The sequence below is a fragment of the Physeter macrocephalus genome, chromosome 14 (assembly GCF_002837175.3).
Source record: "Physeter macrocephalus isolate SW-GA chromosome 14, ASM283717v5, whole genome shotgun sequence".
NCBI lineage: Eukaryota > Metazoa > Chordata > Mammalia > Artiodactyla > Physeteridae > Physeter > Physeter macrocephalus.
This window is the reverse complement of record NC_041227.1, coordinates 47,840,440-47,859,694: the sequence shown is the minus strand read 5'-3', so window position 1 is coordinate 47,859,694 and position 19,255 is coordinate 47,840,440. Positions and strand designations below refer to the sequence as shown.

At 54.6% G+C, this 19,255-nt stretch overlaps 2 protein-coding genes and 1 long non-coding RNA gene across 4 annotated transcripts in view; all 3 read left to right on the top strand.

The window, feature by feature from the left end:
* The first annotated feature begins 294 nt into the window (after nt 1–294).
* On the top strand, nt 295–5,477 carry LOC112064820 (uncharacterized). The gene is made up of 3 exons (XR_002891682.3): nt 295–552; nt 2,598–2,705; nt 3,911–5,477. It is a non-coding gene; the product is annotated as an uncharacterized lncRNA (long non-coding RNA).
* A 99-nt stretch (nt 5,478–5,576) lies between these two features.
* Nucleotides 5,577–7,339, top strand: PTX4 (pentraxin 4). Its single transcript, XM_028498009.1, has 2 exons — nt 5,577–5,862; nt 6,485–7,339. The coding sequence occupies exons 1-2, from the start codon at nt 5,722–5,724 to the stop codon at nt 7,337–7,339; spliced, it is 996 nt and encodes a 331-aa protein (XP_028353810.1). The 5' UTR covers nt 5,577–5,721.
* A 5,559-nt stretch (nt 7,340–12,898) lies between these two features.
* The window catches only part of CLCN7 (chloride voltage-gated channel 7), a 27,830-nt gene continuing 21,473 nt past the window's right edge, over nt 12,899–19,255 (top strand). For both annotated transcript variants that reach the window (XM_055090230.1, XM_055090229.1), the window contains exon 1: nt 12,899–13,098. In XM_055090230.1, coding sequence (XP_054946205.1) covers nt 12,946–13,098 — 153 coding nt within the window. In that variant the 5' untranslated portion in view covers nt 12,899–12,945. The remainder of the gene's footprint in view (nt 13,099–19,255) is intronic.

Sequence of the window (19,255 nt, the reverse complement as noted above, 5' to 3'; positions counted from 1 at the left end):
AGCCCCCGAGGCCCAGCTCTGCGCTCGGTTCGCGGTCCAGCTCACGCGTCAGCAGAGCAAAAGTTCCCGGGGCCCTGGTAGAGCTGGTGCTGAATTTTTTGAGCCTGTCGCGCCCGTACCTAGGGGCAGCTGGTGACGAATCTGCGGCGAACCTGCGAGCCGGAAGACGCGCGGGACAAGCGGCTGTATCTGCGCCTGCGCTGGGGCGGGGGGCGGGGCACATGGGGGCGTGGCCCGAGTGGGCGTGGTTCCTGGTGGGCGGGGTAGTGTGCTTTGGGCTGCGCCGCACTTGGCTTGGAGTCCAGCACTAATGCGCCCGCCTGCCTTCCCTCAGCCTACGCGTCGGTCTTCCTGGAGTGAACTCCTCCCGCCCTTCCCCCGCTCGCGAGCCCCAATCTATCCTGAGCTCACACGTGCGCGCCTCCACAAACTCCTACTGAGCACCAAACGCGTGTGCGGCCTCCCCGACCGCCCAGAGGTATGGCCCGCTCTCCGCAGGCCGCGACCTTTGCAGGGAAACGCGCCACAGACTAGGATGAAGTCGCAACTGGGGTAATTTCGGGTATCGATGGGTGTCCTGGGACAGGTGCTGCACCGTTCAGCACGGTCGCCACCAGCCACCGGGTCAGTTCCTTGGTTGCACTGTCCACGTGTCAAGGGCTCAATAGCCACCTGACACAATGCACAGCGTAGATATAGGACCTTCCGTCTTGGCAGAACGTCCTATGGCGACCTTGGGGAGCGATCTGGGAAGACTTCTCAAGGAGGTACTATTTCAGCCCAGAAGGCCGTTGAGGTGACATGGGAAACATTTATTCATTCAACATGTATTAACTAATTGCCTGCTGAGGCAGCAAGCACTCTTCCAGGGCACAGAATGAAGCAAAGTTCCTGTTCACACGTCAAGGGGGCAAATAAAGTACACGTACAATATATCAGATGGCAGATAATGGTAAGACAAATTAGGGAGGGTAAGAAGGTGAGTGACCAAGAGCGTTCTCCTTTTAAAAGCTCCACCCTGGGTGCAGTTAGGAGAATGGACGGTAGGGGGCAACCGCGGATGCAGAAAGCCCCGAGGGGCGTCCGGTTCGTGGACAAGGGTGGGCCAGGTGGTGAGAAGGAGCTGACCTGGGCTGGACCGGATGGGTTGGACGTGGGTGCCAGGGAGCGAGGAGCGGAGGATGATGCCTTGCTGGGACTCTCCGAGAACTCCTCCCGGGCTACTCCTGGACTAGGGCCCTCACTCCCGGTTCCTACTGCAGCTTCCTCCCTTCTCTATTCCCCACATTTTCCTGAATCCTGTTACCCAGTAACTTCTCAAGAGATCCTGCACAGAGTATAAATTTCTTAAGCCTTGGCATATCTGAAAAATGGCTTTATTCTTTGCTCCAGGTAGATTCACATTTGAGCTAGATGCACAATTTTATCAGCAGTACACTCTAACCATCTGGGCTAACCAGCCACTCTGACTGCTCAGTTTTAAATGAAAATCACTTTGCTCCTCTGTCTTTGGCAGCCAGCTTTGCTGCTGAGGTGGCCCACAGTCCTCTGGAGAAAGTCCCAATCCTTCACACATGACCAGGTTCTTCTCTCTGGACACATTTAGGATCTTCTCATCTGTGGTGTCTGACACTTGGCAAGATGAGCTTTGGAGTCAGGCCCCGTTCCTTGACCTGGCGCTCTCTGCCACGTGGTCTTGAAATGATGGGTGCCCTTGTCTGCAGCATCTTCCTGTATTATCTTCCTAAAATTTCCTCCACTATATCCTGTAGTCTCACTCTCTAAGTTTCTTTTCATTGGATTGATCTCAATCCAATGTTTTCTCTCTTCTTTTCTATATCTTTGCCTTTTTGCCTTCTTTCTGAAAAATTGCTTTAACTTTGCCTTTTAGCTTTTCTGTTATACTTATCTATTTATTTGCATTTTATTTTATTTTTTTACTTAGTCATTTTATTACTTTTTTGATTTGGGGGAAAATCATAATTTTCATTTCCAAGAGCAACTTCTTCCTTTCTGATTATTTCTTTTTTTATAGCATCTGTTACTTGCTTTGTGTTTTTCTGTTGTTGTTTTGTTTGTTTGTTTTGGCTGGGCCGCGAGGCATGCGGCATCTTAATTCCCTGACCAGGGATAAAACCTGCGCCCCCTGCAGTGGAAGCTCCGAGTCTTAACCACTGGACCGCCAAGGAAGTCCCCGTTTCTTGCCTTGTGGACACAAAGCTTTTATTTTCTCTCTGAGGGTATTACTTAGAACGCCTTTGAGGCTTTCCTTGGCCCTCTGCACGTCTCCCAGTTTCTTTTCTGTTTGGGCAGATTTCTGTCTCACCTGTGGATGGGATTTTGTTTGGTGGGGTGCAGGGAAGCTCTTGCCCACGCTGTCAGTAAGTGCAGGTTTTCTGCCGGGGCTAAAGAAGCTCCCTCCCCTCTCCAGCCTGGGGGCAGGTGCCTGGCTGTGGCTGCTGCTTTCCAGAAGCTGGCAGAACCCTCAGACTCCTACAGTCCAATAGGTGACATTTATTTCAATACCTTGTTGTTAGCATTACCCTTAAAATGAGTGAGTTTTATGATATGTATGCTTTCCACTAAATTCTTTTTAGAAAGAATGGATGATGAAAGAGATTGAAAGGAAAGCCCCATCTCTGTGCCCGGGGGCCTGCAGACCTGGAGTCTTTCTCCAGTGCAACGCTGTCCAATCCAACTATGACGTGAGTCCCATATTTAATTTTAAGTATTTTATAGCCATACTAAAAAAAGTAAAAAGAAACAGGTGAAGTTAATTTTATTTATTTATTTATTTGGCTGCTTTGGGTCTTAGTTGCAGAATGCAGGCTTCTCTCTAGTTGAGGTGCGTGGGCTCCAGTGCGCGCGGGCTCAGTAGTTGCATTGCATGGGCCCCAGAGTGCATGAGCTTAGTTGCCCCGTGGCATGTGGGATCTTAGTTCCCCAACCAGGGATTGAACCCACGCTCCCTGCATTGGAAGGCAGGTTCTTTTTTTTTTTTTTTTTTTTTTGGTATGCGGGCCTCTCACTGTTGTGGCCTCTCCCGTTGCGGAGCACAGGCTCCGGACGCGCAGGCTCAGCGGCCGTGGCTCATGGGCCTAGCCGCTCCGCGGCATGTGGGATCTTCCCGGATCGGGGCACGAACCCGGGTCCCCTGCATCGGCAGACGGACTCTCAACCACTGCGCCACCAGGGAAGCCCGGAAGGCAGGTTCTTAACCACTGGACCACCAGGGAAGTCCTGAAGTTAATTTTATTTTTTTTTTATTTTTAAAAATATATTTATTTATTTGTTTATTTATTTATTAATTTATTTTTGACTGAGTTGGGTCTTTGCTGCTGCACGCGGGCTTTCTCTAGTTGGTGCGAGCAGGGGCTACTCTTTATTGCAGTGCGCGGGCTTCTCATTGCGGTGGCTTCTCGTTGCGGAACATGGGCTCTAGGCGTGCAGGCTTCAGTAGTTGTGGCATGCGGGCTCAGTAGCTGTGGTGCACGGGCTTAGTTGCTCTGCGGCATGTGGGATCTTCCCAGACCAGGGCTCGAACCCGTATCCCCTGCATTGGCAGGCGGATTCTTAACCACTGCGCTACCAGGGAGGCCCCTGAAGTTAATTTTAATAATGTGTTTTATTTAACCCAATCCATCCGAAATACTACCATTTCAACATGTAATCATGGGACTTCCCTGGTGGTCCAGTGGTTAGGACTCCACGCTCCCTCCCCGGTCAGGGAACTGTATCCCACACGCAGCAACGAAGATCCCGAATGCCGTAACTAAGACCCGGTGTGGCCAAATAAATAAGTAAATAATTTTTAAAATGTAATCACACATAAAATCTGTTGATAGTGAGGTATTTTACATTCCTTTTTTGTACTAAGTCTTTGAATCCAGTGTGCATTTTTCACTTGCAGCGGATCTCCACTCAGACTAGCCTCATGAAAGGCTCAACAGTTGCATGTGGCTGGGGCTCTGGTATTGGATAGTGCGGCTCCAGAGAGCCAGCTGACCACGTGCTGGGGCTGGGCTGGTGTGCAGGAGCAGTCGCCCGGTACAGGGGATCAGGGAGGAGACAGGGGTCCGGCACCTCTGTATCCAGCCTGACATGAGTCTCTTCACTCCAGCCTGCACCTCGCCCCAGCCCCCCACCATCCCTGGACACCCCTCAACCTCTCAAACCTCCCTGTAATGAGCTGAATGGTGGCCCCCGAAAAGACATGTCCAAGTCCTAATCCCTGTACCTGAATGTGACCTTATTTGGAAAAAGGATCTTTACGGACGTAACTAAGTTACAGATCTCAAGATAAGATCACCCTGGATTATCCGGGTGGGCTCTGAATCCAATGACTGTTGTCCTTGTTTGACAGAAGAGGAGAGACACACAGGGGAGAAGGCCGTGTGAAGACAGAGGCCGAGGTTGGGGTGATGCTGCCACAGGAACAGCAGGAGCTGGATGAGGCAGGAAGGAGCAGCCTCCAGAGCCATGGGAGAATGAATTCCTGCTCCCACCCCACCGGACACCGACACGCTGCTTGCCCCTCGGGCTCCCCTCTGCAGCTCTCTCTGCTCCGCCGGGTCAGTTCTCCTTGCCTGCTCTCCTTGCCCTGTGTCTCCTTCAGGCTTTGTTCCTTTGCTGCCATCAAAGTGACGCTTGAGGAGTGAGAGGAGACCAGCTTCTCTGCACAGCTGTCTTGTTTAACTGCAAGTCTTGGTCTTGACCATGGTTTTACCCTGCTCCCCTCACTGGGTCACAACTGTCCATGGATCTGGCCCTAGAATGAGGTCCCATGCCCCCTATTTACTTAGACAGCCTGTGTTCGTTTCCGGGGGCTGCTGTAACCAATGACAACAAATAGGGGAGCTTAAAACAGTAACAACATTTTTCCCCTGCAACTCTGGAGGCCAGAAATCCAAGATCAAGGTGTCAGCAGGACCACGTTCCCTCCGAAGGCTCCTGGGGAGGATCCTTCCTGCCCCGCCCAGCTCCTTGTGCTCCTGTGTCAGCTTCACCCCAGCCTCGGCCTCCGTCTTCACACGGCTTTCTCCCCATGTGTATCTTCTCTCTGTCTCAGAAAGACACTTATCCTTGGATTTAGGACTCATATGGATAATCCAAGATGACCTCATCTCAAGATCCTTAATTACATTTGCAAAGACCCTTTTTTCAAATAAACTCCCATTCACAGGCACCAGGGTTAGGACTGAGACCTACCACTCAGCCCACTACACAACCTGGGCCCCAAGACAAATTTAAGTGGCTCCAATCCCATTTCCTTTGCCTTGTCCAAGGGCAAGAGAGGGGCCTCATTGGATCTGCTGTGCCCAGCCGGCAGGCTGGGCCCTGATGCAGACTTGGCTCTAAGGACTCCCCGGCCCCCGCTGGAATCCGTGTCCTGCTTCGACTTCTCTGGTGGGGACATGAGTCCGTGTGATCCTGCTAAAACAATCGCCCCTGTCTGCCTCTGAGCCAGCTGGACCAGGGCTTGCACCCAGTAGAGTTATTTTCCAAAGAAACTGTTTGCATCTGTTTTAAGCTTGTGACCTTGGGAAGCTCCAAGTCTCCAGAGCAAATGCCTTTCATTAAGGTGTCAGGAGGTACCTGACTCCAAGCCAGAGAGGAAGAAGGAAAACCACTGCCCAGGAGAGGTGGGCAAGTGTGGGGGAGGCAGGAGCTCCAAGCAGATGGCTTCTCCTGCAGCCAGGGTGCCTCTCGCTCCTTCTCAGAATGGGCTGCCTGGGGAGGAAAACCCTGCCTTTCTTCCTCATTTTTGTGCCCATATATCTACGTGGGGCTTTGTTGCAAGAAACCGCACCTGAGAGGCAAAGAAAACCATTCCTTGAGAGGCTCTGTAGACTAGAAGCAGAGGTGAGTATACCCACCGTTTGGGGCAGTAGAGTTTTTTTAACTGACACCAGACAAAGCACAGAAGTCATAGAAACAGTAGTAAGCTTCTGTGCTCTGTGGGCTCAGGGTGGAGTTCTTATCAGCTGCCTGTTTTCACCTATGGCTGGAATAGCAAAATGGGTTTGGTGGGTTTGTTCTAAAGACGAGCCAGCTGAGGGTGGGTGGAGCTGAGGGCCACCTGAGGAGTGTAGCTGCAGGTGTGCTGGGGTGGTGGGGGCCAGCCCACTGGGCATGGGGAGCAAGGTCCCAGGTCCCCCACAGAGCAGAGACTCCTGTGCAGGTCCGTGGCCAGTTCCCGGATGCCCTGCAGGCATCAGGGCTGCGCCAAGCACTCCCCACTTTGATCCCCACGCACAGCCATCCAGCTGGCAGGTAGGACCCTGAGGGTCGAGGGGTAAAGAGTGTGGCACTCGGAGAGGGATGGGAGCCCCCTGTGGTGCCCTCACCCACTGCAGCACAGACCTGGGGCTGTCTGCCGCTACGAGCTCTAGCTTGGTGCGAGGGGGCTGGTGGCAGTGATCAGCCGCCTCACCGCGTTGCCCTGAGGATCAAATCCCCAGGAGTGCCTGTATCCTTTCTACAGTTTCGGAGGTTCCAAGAGGCAACCCTAAAGCACCTTCAGGGCATCGCCAGCAGCTACAACCTGTCCTTCGTCATGGAGGCCTGGTTCCAGAGCCTGGCCCGCGAGAGCCAGGCCGTGGCCCTGGCACTCAACCAGCTGCAGGCCGCCGTGCAGGGTGACCTGGGCCACCTCAAGACCTGGGTGCAGAAGACTCAGTGCAGAGGCCAGAAGGTGGACAACAGGCTGCTAGCCTTGGGCGCCACCCTGAGCGAGAGGAGCAAGCAGCGCGCCCAGGAGAGGAAGGAGCAGGAGGAACAGAGGAACGCCCACTCTGGCCTGGCCCTGGATGTGTGGGCCATGCAGGACGTGCTGGCTCGCCTGCCCCTCATCCAGAGCCAGGGTGCTGGGCTGGCAGCTTTCAAGGGGCGGCTGCAAGTGGCCGGCCCTGGCACCGCCGCCCTGTGGGTGACCCCGGCCCCACCTAGGCCATTGAGCCCGAGCTCCCCACAGCTACAGGCAGGCAGGCACCCAGAACTCCGCCTGAGCTCGGGGACCCCCCTCTGGACTTCGCTCACTGTCTCCAAGGGACGCAGGAGCCCCCAGGCCCAGGCAGCCAGCAGGCGTGGCCCCCCAAGAGCCCAGGAGAGAGTAAGCACCATGGCCTGCCCTTCCCCATCAGTGTCCACTTTTCCCTCTGGTGCCTCCTTAGGCCTCCAGTCCCCTCCAGGAGGACTTCTCCCCAGGCTGGGCGAAGAAGACACTGCTTTACACCCCACAAAACCCACTCTCGAAGAAAGGAACCGTCCAGGTGATGGCCTGCCTGCAGGTCAGGCCACCCAAGGCACACACCAGTGGGGTGCTGCCCGCAGGCAGTAAATGCCCACTCAGAGTTGGTGATCACCCTGGTCAGGGCTGGTGGGGTCCCAAGGACGTCCTCAGCCGTAGCCAGCAGGAACCCTCTCTGCAGGGCCCCAGCCTGCATCCCATGGGGTCTGTGCCCATCAATGGAGGCCCCCCGGCCTTTGCAAAGCCAGTTCTGCTTTGCCACTTCTGATCTCCAGGTTAGGGTTTCTCTATGGCGGCACTACTGTACTGGAGTCTGGGGTCGGGTAGTCCCTAGTTGTGGGAGCGTCCAGGGCATTGAACGGTGTTCAACAGCATCCCTGGCCTCCACCTACTAGATGCCCGCTCAGCTCGAACTCTCAGCTGTGACCAGGCTGCTCCCTGTCTGGCCTTGCAGTCCCCAGGGCCCATTAATCTGAAGCAGGTCCCTCCCCATCTGTGTGGTTCTCGGGGCCTCACCAGTAAGACAGGGCTGACGGGCTGACCTGGAGGGCACCACCAGCGCTCCCTGGAAAGGGGGGCTGTAGGTTTGGGGGCCACCAAAGTTCTGACAACCAAAACTGTCCGCAGACACTGCTAGATGTCCCCCAGGGGTACAGTCATCTCCAATTGAGGACCACTGCCAAAGATTATGACAAGAGCCCCCAGGTGAAGAGAGGAAGTGGGGGCTGGCCACAGAACACCCTCCACCCTGGAACCCAAGGGGCCAGTGGGCTAGAAATGCACGTTCCCTGGCTCTGCCCCCAGCTTCTGGCTGGGTGCCCCACCCCTGCCCCGCCTACCCTTCCGGCAAGCAGATCTGGCAGGAAGTCTGGTCAGCAGGATGCCCCCAAAGGTGTCCATGTCCTGGTTCCAGACCCTGTGGATGTGTCACTTCACGTGACAAGAAAACTTTCTGTTGTGATTAAGGATGTTGAGATGGGACCTGATCCTGGATTATCCAGTGGACCAGTGTCATCACAGAGTCCTTATAAGAGGGAGGCAGGAGGCTCAGTGTCAGGGATGCAGACACAAGGGCAGGAGCAGACGTCAGAGGGCAGCAAAGGGCTTCTCCTTGGAGCCTCCAGAAGAACCAGCTCAGCCCACACCGTGATTTTAAGCCCGGGGAGACCTGCAGGGACTTCTGACCTCCAGACTGTGAGATGCTAAATTTGTGTTATTTTGAGCCACTGTGTTTGTGGGGATTTGTTCCAGCAGCCACAGACACTCATCCAGGGCCCCCTGCTGGTGAGGAGTGTGGCTCAGCCAGGTGTCCTGCTTCTCAGTCCTCCCACTGGTAAGAGGCTGATCACGTGAGAATAAGGGAGCCGCTGCCCCTCGCGGTGTGGGCTGACTCTCCCCCCTCTGTTTCTAGATTGCAGCATGGGCCCTGCACTCATCTTTCCGAACGCGTCCACTGTGAATGTGGTCTTCTTCCACCCGGCTTCCTCACTGGCCTACGGGCCCTGTCTGTCTGCAGCTGGGTCCACACAGCCTTGGGCCACCTGGGCACCCTCCTCTCGTACACCAGCAAAGAAAATGACAAGCTGGTTTTGCGTGGCTGAGACTCCCTGCCCCCCGGCTCCATCCACTCTGTGATTGGAAACCTGGCCTTCAGGGAGCTGCCCCTCCAGCCACTGCTAGACTGCTGTTGGCATCATGTGTGTGTCATCTAGACGTCCATCCTGGGCCTGGGCAGGTACTGGCTCCACATGGGCCAAAGGCTAGCGGCCACTAGCTCCCGCTTTGGGGAGGGCTATGAGATACCTCCGGGAGGCTCCCTCATGCTAGGCCAGGAGCAAGACAGCGTTGGGGGCAGGTTTGATGGCCCTGAGGCCTTCATGGGGAGCCTAGCAGGTCTGGCCATATGGGACTGGGTGCTGGTCCCCAGGGAGGTCTCAAACCTGGCCACTGGGAAGGAGTTCCTGACGGGCGCATCCTAATACTGGCCAATGCTGCATCGGTAGGTGGATTCGTGCAAAGGGTGAACTGCACCTGCCTACAGCTCTGTTCCCGAGGCCTCGCTACACAGCAACTGTGCTCACATGGTGGACCGGTGAGAAGAGCAAGCCTTCAGCCACGCTCGGCCACCCCCAACCCCAGCACGCTACATAGAGGGCCCCCCACCCACACTGAGGAGCAGGCTGCTGCCTCCGGCCTGGGCCAGGCACACCTGCACTCTAACATAGGATGTGGGTATTCCACAGGTTGGGGGGAGGGCCCACAGGCAGAGCCGGGCCTCAGGGTCCCCATGACTGCATTCTTTCCCTCTCTGAGGCATTCTTACACCAACCCCCGCCCATAGTAGGAAGTCATTTCAACACGGCCCGACTTGCCACGTGGCAGAGCTGCGCTTCAGCTCTGCCTCTCCTTGGGCATGGGTGTGGGGCAACCACAGGCTGGCTCCTGGAGAACTCTTATTTTCCTTGCATTAACTTCTGTGGTCCTCTCTCCATGTGGCTTGAGAAAGTTTCTCTTTGGCTGCTCCTTGTTCCAACATTTCTCATGAGAAGGGCTGGGGAGTCCATTTCCTGGCCCCACAGCTCCTTCGCCCTGGGGGTTCCATCAAGTTTCTGTGGCAGCTGGTGAGGCCACTAGAGCCACTGGGAAGGGGGCCTGCAGAGGGAGCAAGCTACTCAGAAACACACATTAAGGATGGGTGGGCAATGCTTTTTTTAAAAAATTAATTTATTTTTAGCTGCATTGGGTCTTCATTGCTGTGTGTGGGCTTTCTCTCTAGTTGCAGCGAGTGGGGGCTACTTTTCGTTGTGGCGCGCGGGCTTCTCATTGCAGTGGCTTCTCTTGTTGCAGAGCACGGGCTCTAGGTGCGCAGGCTTCAGTAGTTGTGGCACGCGGGCTCAGTAGTTGTGGCTCGCAGGCTCAGTAGTTGTGGCTCGCAGGCTCCAGAGCGCAGGCTCAGTAGTTATGGCGCACGGGCTTAGCTGCTCCACAGCATGTGGGATCTTCCCGGACCAGGGCTTGAACCCATGTCCCCCTGCATTGGCAGGCGGATTCTTAACCACTGCGCCACCAGGGAAGTCCCAACCCATTTTAAAAGTGAGGAAACAGGGACTTCCCTGGGTTCTGTGATTAAGAATCCGCCTGCCAATTCAGGGGACACCAGTTCAAGCCCTGGTCCGGGAAGATCCCACATGCCACGGAGCAACTAAGCCTGTGCGCGCCACAACTACTGAGCCTGCGCTCTACAGCCCACTAGCCACAACTACTGAGCTCACGTGCTGCAACTACTGAAGCCTGCGTGCCTAGAGCCCCGTGCTCCGCAACAAGAGAAGCCACCGCAATGAGAAGCCTGCCGCAACAAAGAGTAGCCTCTGCTCGCCAACTAGAGAAAGCCCACGTGCGGCAACGAAGACCCAACGCAGCCAAAAATAAATAAATAAATTAATTTTTTTTAAAAGTTGGAAAAGATAACTTTTTTTTAAAAAGTGAGGAAACAAACTAGAGAGGTCTGACGGAACCACGAGGGGCCTGGTTTCAGCTCTGCATCGAGGAGGTGGCTGGAGGGCACTGCTCCATGGGGAGGGGCCTGAAATCAGTCTCTGGGGCCTCTTAGCAGTGCTCCCATCTGTGCAGAGCTGTCTGTGGCCCCAGCAATCCCAGGCCTTCAGCTCAGAGACTTGGCCAGCCACCACCTGCCTGCCCCCAACCCCCCCCACCCCCTCCCCTGGTCCGTGAGTCAAGGTCAGGGGATGCATCCTAGGTCTGGAAACACCCCTGGGTGGCCACCCACGGGAAGGGCCTGGAATCACGGACTTCTGCTTCCCCTGGCACTTCCCCAGGACGCATCCATCTTCATGGAGAGCTGCCCTTCTCAAAGCGTCCTCTTTCCCAGGCTCCTCTGGCCTATTTTGGAGCCCTTGCTCCGTCTCACTCCATTGAGATGGGAGAGATGACATCTTTTGGGGGGAAAACTGTTAATTTGATCAGGAAGTGTTTCTTGAGGTCCCTAGCACTAAAAGACCACGCAGGGTATTTCCCACCCTCCCCTCCCCCGCTTTCAGGTGCTTACAACACCATGGGGGACCCAGGATATTTCACTTCTACAGCAGCATTTCTGCCAAGGTTCACAGACCCTAAAACGGTGGGAATTTGGCAGAAGCATCATGGCTGTGGGCGGCCGGCCGCATCGCATCTGAGAGTCTCCATGAGGGCGGGGCGGCCTGGGAAAGGGCTTGGGGAGGAGCTTTGTGGGAGCTCAGGTCGCTAGGAATTTGGGAAGGGCTGGCTTGTCCAGCCAAGGAGTCTGGGCTCTGTCAAGGGCAGCCCATCCAGGTTTTGAGCAGGGGAGTGTGAGCACGCATCTCACATGATCCACCATCCCCGCTGAGTGAGTGGCGTGAGCCACATCCACCTTGAACCCCATCAATCCCACCTTTGACCTGCGTCTGCTGCGTTCCTGAGTGGGGGGAGGACAGAAGGATGCAGAGGGGCTTCCCCAGCACCACCCCTCTGTCCCCGGGACTGTTCTCACTTCCCCATCGCTGTGTGCAGCTCTCCTCCTGCCTGGACGGTTTCACACAAACCACACTCGTCCACTTCATTCAGTCAAACCAGCCTGGGACCTGCCCTGAGGCTCCTTGGGGCCAGTGCCAGCTTCACTCTGCAGCCTCCAGGCCCTTCTCCACAGACAGGGCCATCACGTGCTTGTCAACATCCCTCGAAAGGGCAAAGCCAGGTCACACTAAGGAGAAAACACCTTTTCTGAAAGAATGTTGTTCTTAGTATTTTCAAAAAATTGTTGCACAGTGATCGTGGGGAAAACTTAACAATCCTGTTGGGCTTCCTTCCTCTTATTTTGGTTTCAATTTTGGTTTTATTTTGAAAGATGTGGGGGAAGAGCCTATAAAGAACTTCTAAAATCTTTTTATTTTGAAAAGTTTAAAGAAAAAAGTTACAAGAGGACTACATTGCACGTCATTTATATTTACTCCATATTCATCACCTGCTAACATTCTACCACATTTTCCTTCTCCCGCTATCGGTAGCTACATATTGTGATTACCATTAGCTTGTGAATCATCTGAGACTACGTTGCAGACATCACATCACAACCCCTGAATATCTCAGTGTATGTCTACTGAGGAAAAGGACTTTTCTGATATGACCCCAGACAAAGATCACCCTTGGGGGACTGGGCGCAGCTGTAACACCGCTACCTAATGTACAGTGCAGATCTAATCTTTGCCAATTGTCCCCAAAATGCCAGGCCCACGAGCAGCCTTCAGTTGCTCATCTCTTTAATCTTCCATCCAAGGCAGTCACTCGGCCTTTCTTGGTCTTTCATGACGCTGACACTACAGGACGAGCTGGCTAGCTGTTTAGCAGGTGTCCCTCAATTTGGGTTCATCTGCATTTTCCCCCTGGGATGGGATCAGTGGAGCGTTTTCCGCAGGAAGGCCACAGGGCTGTGTCGTGTCCTCAGCACAACCGTTTGCTACGTAGTGATCGGTCCCGAAAGGCCGGTCCACCAGGCGGCGGGACTACAACTCCCAGAAGGCTGCGCGCGCCCCGCGGCCGCCGCCGGGTCACGCGGGTGCCGTCTGGGCCACGTGACGTCCGTCCGGGTCACGTGGCCGCGGCGCGGGTCACGAGAACAAACACGGCCACGGCGCTGCCTGGCCGGTCTGTTGCGACGGGACATGGCCAACGTCTCCAAAAAGGTGTCGTGGTCCGGACGCGACGTGGACGACGACGAGGCGGCGCCGCTGCTGCGGAGGGCGGCGCGGCCCGGAGCGCCGGCCGGGGAGGCCACGCCGCTGCTGAACGGGGCCGGGCCCGCGGCCGTGCGCGCGGTGAGCCCAGGGAGAGGCGGGCCGTGTCGGGTCCGCGCCGCGGTCGCCGGTGCCGGGAGCCGGGCGGGGACGCGGCGAATCCGTGCTCGGGCAGTCCTAGTGGCAGAGGCGGGAACGCGCCCCGGGTCCCGCTTGGTAAACGGCAGGGCGAGCTCGGAGCCTGGGCCCTGGGGTTCTGGAGTCCTGGGAGGCGCTCGGCCCGGTGACTCTCGGGGTCGAGGAGCCGGCCCATTATCCTCGGTGTTAAGGAGCGTGGGAGAGCCCAGTCGCACGCTGCTGTCGAGTCCCGGCAGCATGAAGCTATTTTACCTCCTCACAGTTTATTCCTTAGTGGATTTAAAGGGAAGGCAGATGGTCTTCTGCTTAGGTAACCTTTACCTTTTCCTTTTTTGGAACACTGTATACATGAGCAACTATTTTTACTGCGTCGCTTTTGAACCCCAAGAGATTTTAAGAGCTTAGGTTGCAGAGTTTGGTTTTGCAGTGGGAATATCTGGGGGACTCCATCTTTACAGGGAGCGGGACAGGCCTTCAGGGCGACCTTAGGGATGACAAGTATGTGCGTTCAGTTTCCCTTAGCAGTTCATTGAAATTGAAGCACAGTGGTTGAAATGTGGTTTGCAGGTCAGCACAGAAGTTTGTGTCCTTAAGTGAATTTCTGTGTGTGTTAATTTTGAGTTAATGAACTTCTTTTGTTGATTGCTTGGCCTTACTCGGTTTTGTGATTGTTTTTTCGTTTTTCTCCTCTTATCCTAGATCTGTCCATTAAACACTTGCGTGGTGTTTAATGAGGAAGGACTCAAGCATCAGGCTGTTTCTCTAGAACTTATCTAGGTTTCCCCAGCCCCCAGAAATGCATCAGACAATGAAGGTCAAAGTCTGTTCCTTGAGTGGGATCTTCTGTTGAAGTGCTTTCTGTGTCTGCATGAGAAGTGACATGGAAGGGGCAAATTTGCAGTGGTGGGGATATGGGCGCTTTGTTGTTTTCTTCTCAGAACATTTGTTTCTATTTTACTCTTTAAAAGAAGGTAATCTGAAGTTTACAAACCAGAAGTATGAAACTGGCTTGGCTTTAAGGGTGACAGGTAGAGAGATTGGAAGCTTCGAGGTTGAATTGGGGTTTATTTCGGGACTGAATGTGCTCAAGAGTTTCCTACTTTTCTTTATGCGTAGACACAGGAGTTGGCTTTTTTTGAAATAACTTGTTGATCTCTTCCCTTAAAACTCATTCCCTTAAAAGAAGCTTTGTGAGCTTTTTTGTTTGTTCATTTGCATTTAATAACAAGTGACTAGCTGCTCTTAAACAATTTAAAACATAATTTATTGTGTGCCTGTCGTGTGCCCGGATGCATGCAGTTTGCCTGGGACACAGAGGTGCATGATGCAGCTTCCTTCTTCCAGGCGCCAGTCTCCTCGAAAACCAGGCCCAGTGCTCTGTGAGGAAGGCTTGAGGGACCCCAAGGGCAGGAGAGGTCACACTGGATCCAGTCTTGGAAGAGTGCATGATCCTCAGGCGGGTGGACAGAGGGGAAAGATAAAGGGAGTGAGCATTTGGGAAGTAAGTCGGAGTGGGGAGTGGAGGCTGGGGAAGGAACCGGGGTTGACCTGCAGGGGAGAGCTGCAGGCTTCGAATTTAGCTTTATCTTGTGGGAGAATCCTTCAGAAGCTGGAGAGTCCAGCCTTGAAGGCTCCTTAGACGGCCTTGCGTAGATGGGGTGGGGCGGGCACTGGAGGCATTGGTGCTAGGAACTCTGCTCTGGACCAGCAGAGGCAAGTGCTGCAGTCTCCTGTGCCTCAGGCTCCTCACCAGCAGGAAAGCTAATATGCTTCCAGCCCCGAGCACTGCCTGTCACAAGGTGGTAAACGCTAGTTACTCTCAGAGGTATTAAAAACGGCAGCTTGGAAGTGATCATCTCTGAGTTGCTGTTCTTGGGGCGACTCCCCTGCAGCTGACTGAACTCCTTGAGGCCGGCTTTCTTGCAGGAGGGTCGGCTCTGGACCAGAGGGCTGAGTTCGCTGCAGCAGACGGAGGCTTGTAAGCTGCTCTCAGACCAGGGTCGTTTGAACTAAAGTGACAGCCCAGGCCAACAACTGCTCTATGAGAATGTTCTGGTGAGCTGGACAGGAGAGCTTGTCTTGCCACCTCCTGGTCCTTCATGGTTTGATGCAGGGCGTCCAGAGTTGGAAGCTGGTGTTCTTGCACCTGGCATGGGAACCTGCCAGGCACCATGAGGTGGCTGCTCTGGGCAGCCCCGGGCAGGGTGGGCTGGGGGCCGGCCTGAGCTCAGCCTCCATCTGGCTGGAACCAGGCCATTCAGAGTTGCTCTGCCCTCTCTCCAGCCCTCGGCCTGTCGTGCCTGAGTGTGGGGTGAGAGTGGGTCATCCAGCAAGTTACTGCCTGTCCACCCCTGGGGCGAGGAGAGGGTGAGGTCAGCCAGCAAGTCATGGTCATGTGGGCAGCAGGAAGCAGAGTGTTTTGAAAACTTACAGAGGGAAATCTGAGCCAGAAACAGAGGCTCCGGGTGTGGGGGTGGGTATTTGCAGTGTTTGTAAATGCGGGTCCTTTCCAGGGACCTCAGCTTCGGGAAGCCCCGCCTGAGGCAGCCTGAGGGGTAAGACCCTCAGGTTAGTGTTTAGAATCAGTTTTGGGGATCTTACTCCTCTGGGAACTGGGGCGTTCTGCCCTGGTGACCTGGAGCCACGGGCTATGGTCAGAGTATGGGGGGCCAGGAGGGGTTCATGTGCAGGCAAGCTGCAGGGTCAGGTCATCACCATCCCCACCGGCCCTTTGAGCTCTGCTCAACATAAGGGAGCACCCCGTCTTTCTCGTAGCTGGCTCCCAGCCCCAGGGCAGCCCCTCCAGGAAGTCCGTCTGCCTCAGTGCCCTGTACTATCTCTTCCCCCTCCCCCTCCCCTCCCCCTCCCCCTCCCCCTGCAGCTGTCTGCAAGCCAGGGAAGGGCTGTCACCAAAACCATTCTTTGCACTCTGGTCTCAGACTTCCCAGCCTCCAGACTGTGAGTGATAAGTTTCTGTTGTTCAAGCCACCCAGTCTAGGGTATTTTGTTATAAAAGTCCTAATTGACTGAAACAGGTGCACAAAAAGACGGTAACATTGGGAATTCCCTAGCGGTCCCTCTCCCCCCCTCCCCTCCCCCCTCCTCTCCCCCTCCTCCCCAGCTTTGCAGAGTCCAGGCCCGCCCCCTCAGCTGACCCTCCCCTGAGGGCTCCCTCAGACCTTTAGTGGTACCTGCCCAGGTCTAGTGTGAGGGGCTCAGAGTCTGGGGGCGGGCAGGAGAGGATATGGGCACCACCGGACAGTGCAGAGAGCCGAGGACCAGGGTGGGCCCAGCCTAGTCAGAGGGTCCTGGGAGGCCTCCCGGGCAGAGGCTGCAGCGCTCAGAAAGCGAGGTGCAGCGGCGGGGCTGTTCCCATCCGGCCCCCTCTGCACATCATTCATCAGGTCTCAGCCTAATGCGCCTCCCCAACCCCGAATCGGGCAGTCCTCTCCCTCAGGCTCTGTCATCGCCCTCAAAGCCTTTCTTACGGTTTACACTGACTTTTGTTTATGGGCAGCTTGGTTTTTCTGACTGTAAGCCCCTGGCTACGGAGGCCCTATGCCCTCAGTGCTGGGGGGCATTGGGCTGGGAGAGGCAGTTAAAATGCAAAGTGACAGAGTGGACAGCAGGCAGCCTTTAAATTGTCTGTGAACTTTGTTTTAATGATGGTAAAAGCACATAACACAATTCACCATCCTAACCGTGTCTTAAGTGTACAGTCTGGCAGCATGAGGTCCATCCACGGTGTTGTGCTGCCGTCACCCCAGCACCTCCAGAACTTTCTCATCCTCTCAAACTGAACCTCTGTCCCAGTAAACACTGACTCCCCACCCCTCCCCCAGCCCTTGGCAAAGGCCATTCTGCTTTCTGTCTCTATGAATTTGACGTCTCATAGCAGTGGTATCATAGGGTATTTGTTTTTTTGTGACTGGCTTCTTTCTCTTAGTACAGCATCCTCCAGGTTCATCCATGCTGTGGCATGTGACAGGATTTCCCTGTTTTTAAGGCTGAATAATATTCCATTGTGTGGATGGACCACCTTAGGTTTATACATTCATCTGTCGATGGGCATTTGGGCTGCTTCCACCCCTTGGCTACTGTAAAAATGCTGCTATGCACGTGGGTGTACAAACACCTCTTTGAGACCCTGCTTTCAGTTCATTTGGGTAGATACCCAGAGGTGGAATTGCTGGATCATAAGGTAATTCTATTTTTAATTTTTTGAGGAACCGCCATACTGTTTTCCACAGCAGCTGCTCCATATAACACTCCCAGCAACTGTGCACAAGGGTTCCTGTTTCTGCACATCTTCACCAGCGCTTGTTATTCTGTTTTTTAACCTTGGCCATCCTCACAGCTGTGAGATGGTATCTCATTGTGGTTTTGATCTTCATGTCCCAAGTCTTTGGCCTGTTTTTTTGTTTTGTTTTGTTTTTGTGCGGTACGTGGGCCTCTCACTGTGTGGCCTGTCCTGTTGCAGAGCACAGGCTCCGGGCGCGCAGGCTCAGCGGCCTTGGCTCACGGGCCCAGCCGCTCCACAGCATGTGGGATCCTCCAGGACCGCGGCACGAACCCGTGTCCCCTGCATCGGCAGGCAGACTCTCAACCACTGCGCCACCAGGGAAGCCCTGGCCTGTTTTTTTAATCCGCTTGTTTGTTGTTGTTGGGTTGTAGGGGTTCTTTACGTATTCTGGATATTAACCCTTATCGATTACATGATATGTAATTTTCTCCCATTCTGTAGGGCTAGTTCCTTTTCACTCTGTTCACTGTTTCCTTTGATATACAGAAGTTCTTCACTTTGATGTAGTATCATTTGCATATAAATTTTTAAAATTTTTAAATAATCGTAGACTTACGGGAAGTTGAAAAGACAGTACAGAGAGGGCCTGTGTGCCTTCCTCCAGTTTCCCAAGGTGGTTCTGTCTTACCTCACGGTAGTACCGTGCCAAACCCGGCATTGATGTTGGCACAGTGTGTGTGAGTAGCACCCTGCCATTGTCACACGTGTGGATGTGTGTGAGCACGTCCATCAGTGCCCTTGTCCTGCTTCTTACAGTCACCCCCTCCTCCCCAAATCTGTCCTCCATCCAGGTCTGACCTTTCGAGCACATCAGGTCTCTGGAACCACATGGTCTGAAATCTTTCAGTTCTTTCGAAAGCATGGAGATTTCATCCAGGCTGTTGTGTGTATCAATAGTTTGAGGAACTACTAGTAATTAACTTGCATTTAAGAAAAGAGAAAGGAACAGACACAACAAATGAATCACTGAACTTCCAGTAAATGGGTTTTTTCATCACAAAAGATATTTCCTGGGCTTCCCTGGTGGCGCAGTGGTTGAGAGTCCGCCTGCCGATGCAGGGGACAGAGGTTCGTGCCCCGGTCTGGGAAGATCCCACACGCCGCGGAGTGGCTAGGCCCGTGAGCCATGGCCTCGGAGCCTGTGCGTCCGGAGCCTGTGCTCCGCAACGGGAGAGGCCCCAACAGTGAGAGGCCCAAGTACCGAAAAAAAAAAAAAAAAAAAAAAGATATTTCTTGAGAGATGCCCATAAAGTTCAGAAAAGAGGTGATGAAACCAGGAAGGTGCTGGAGGTGGGAAAGGGTGTGCCTGAGAGCTGTAGTGGGGGCGCCATCTCCTCATGAGCACATTTCCGGGTCCAGAATGGAGCTGTCCGGTGTAGATGTGTGCTCACCTGGCGTCCTCCCGCCCGGGTGCTGAGGACCCGTTGTCACCTGAGCGAGTGAGTCCGTGCCACGTGGACTGTTCTGCCCCCCTCTCCCCCAGCCGTGTGCGTGGTCGCAGCCTGAGCCTCGGGGACTGTTTAGGTGGCAGAGGCGCTGCTCTGCAGCGGCTGACTTGGTGCGGCGGGAGTGATCACGGGGTGTAGTCCATCAGTGAAGAGTGAGATACGAACGGCCAGACCACCTGGTCTGTGGCCTCCGTCTTTTGGGTTGGACGGCAGATGGGTCTTCTGCTTTCACAGTCCGACTTTCAGTTCTGCCTGTCTTTTTTTTTTTTTTTTTTTGTGGTACGTGGGCCTCCCTCTGTTGCGGCCTCTCCCGTTGCGGAGCACAGGCTCCGGACGCGCAGGCCCAGCG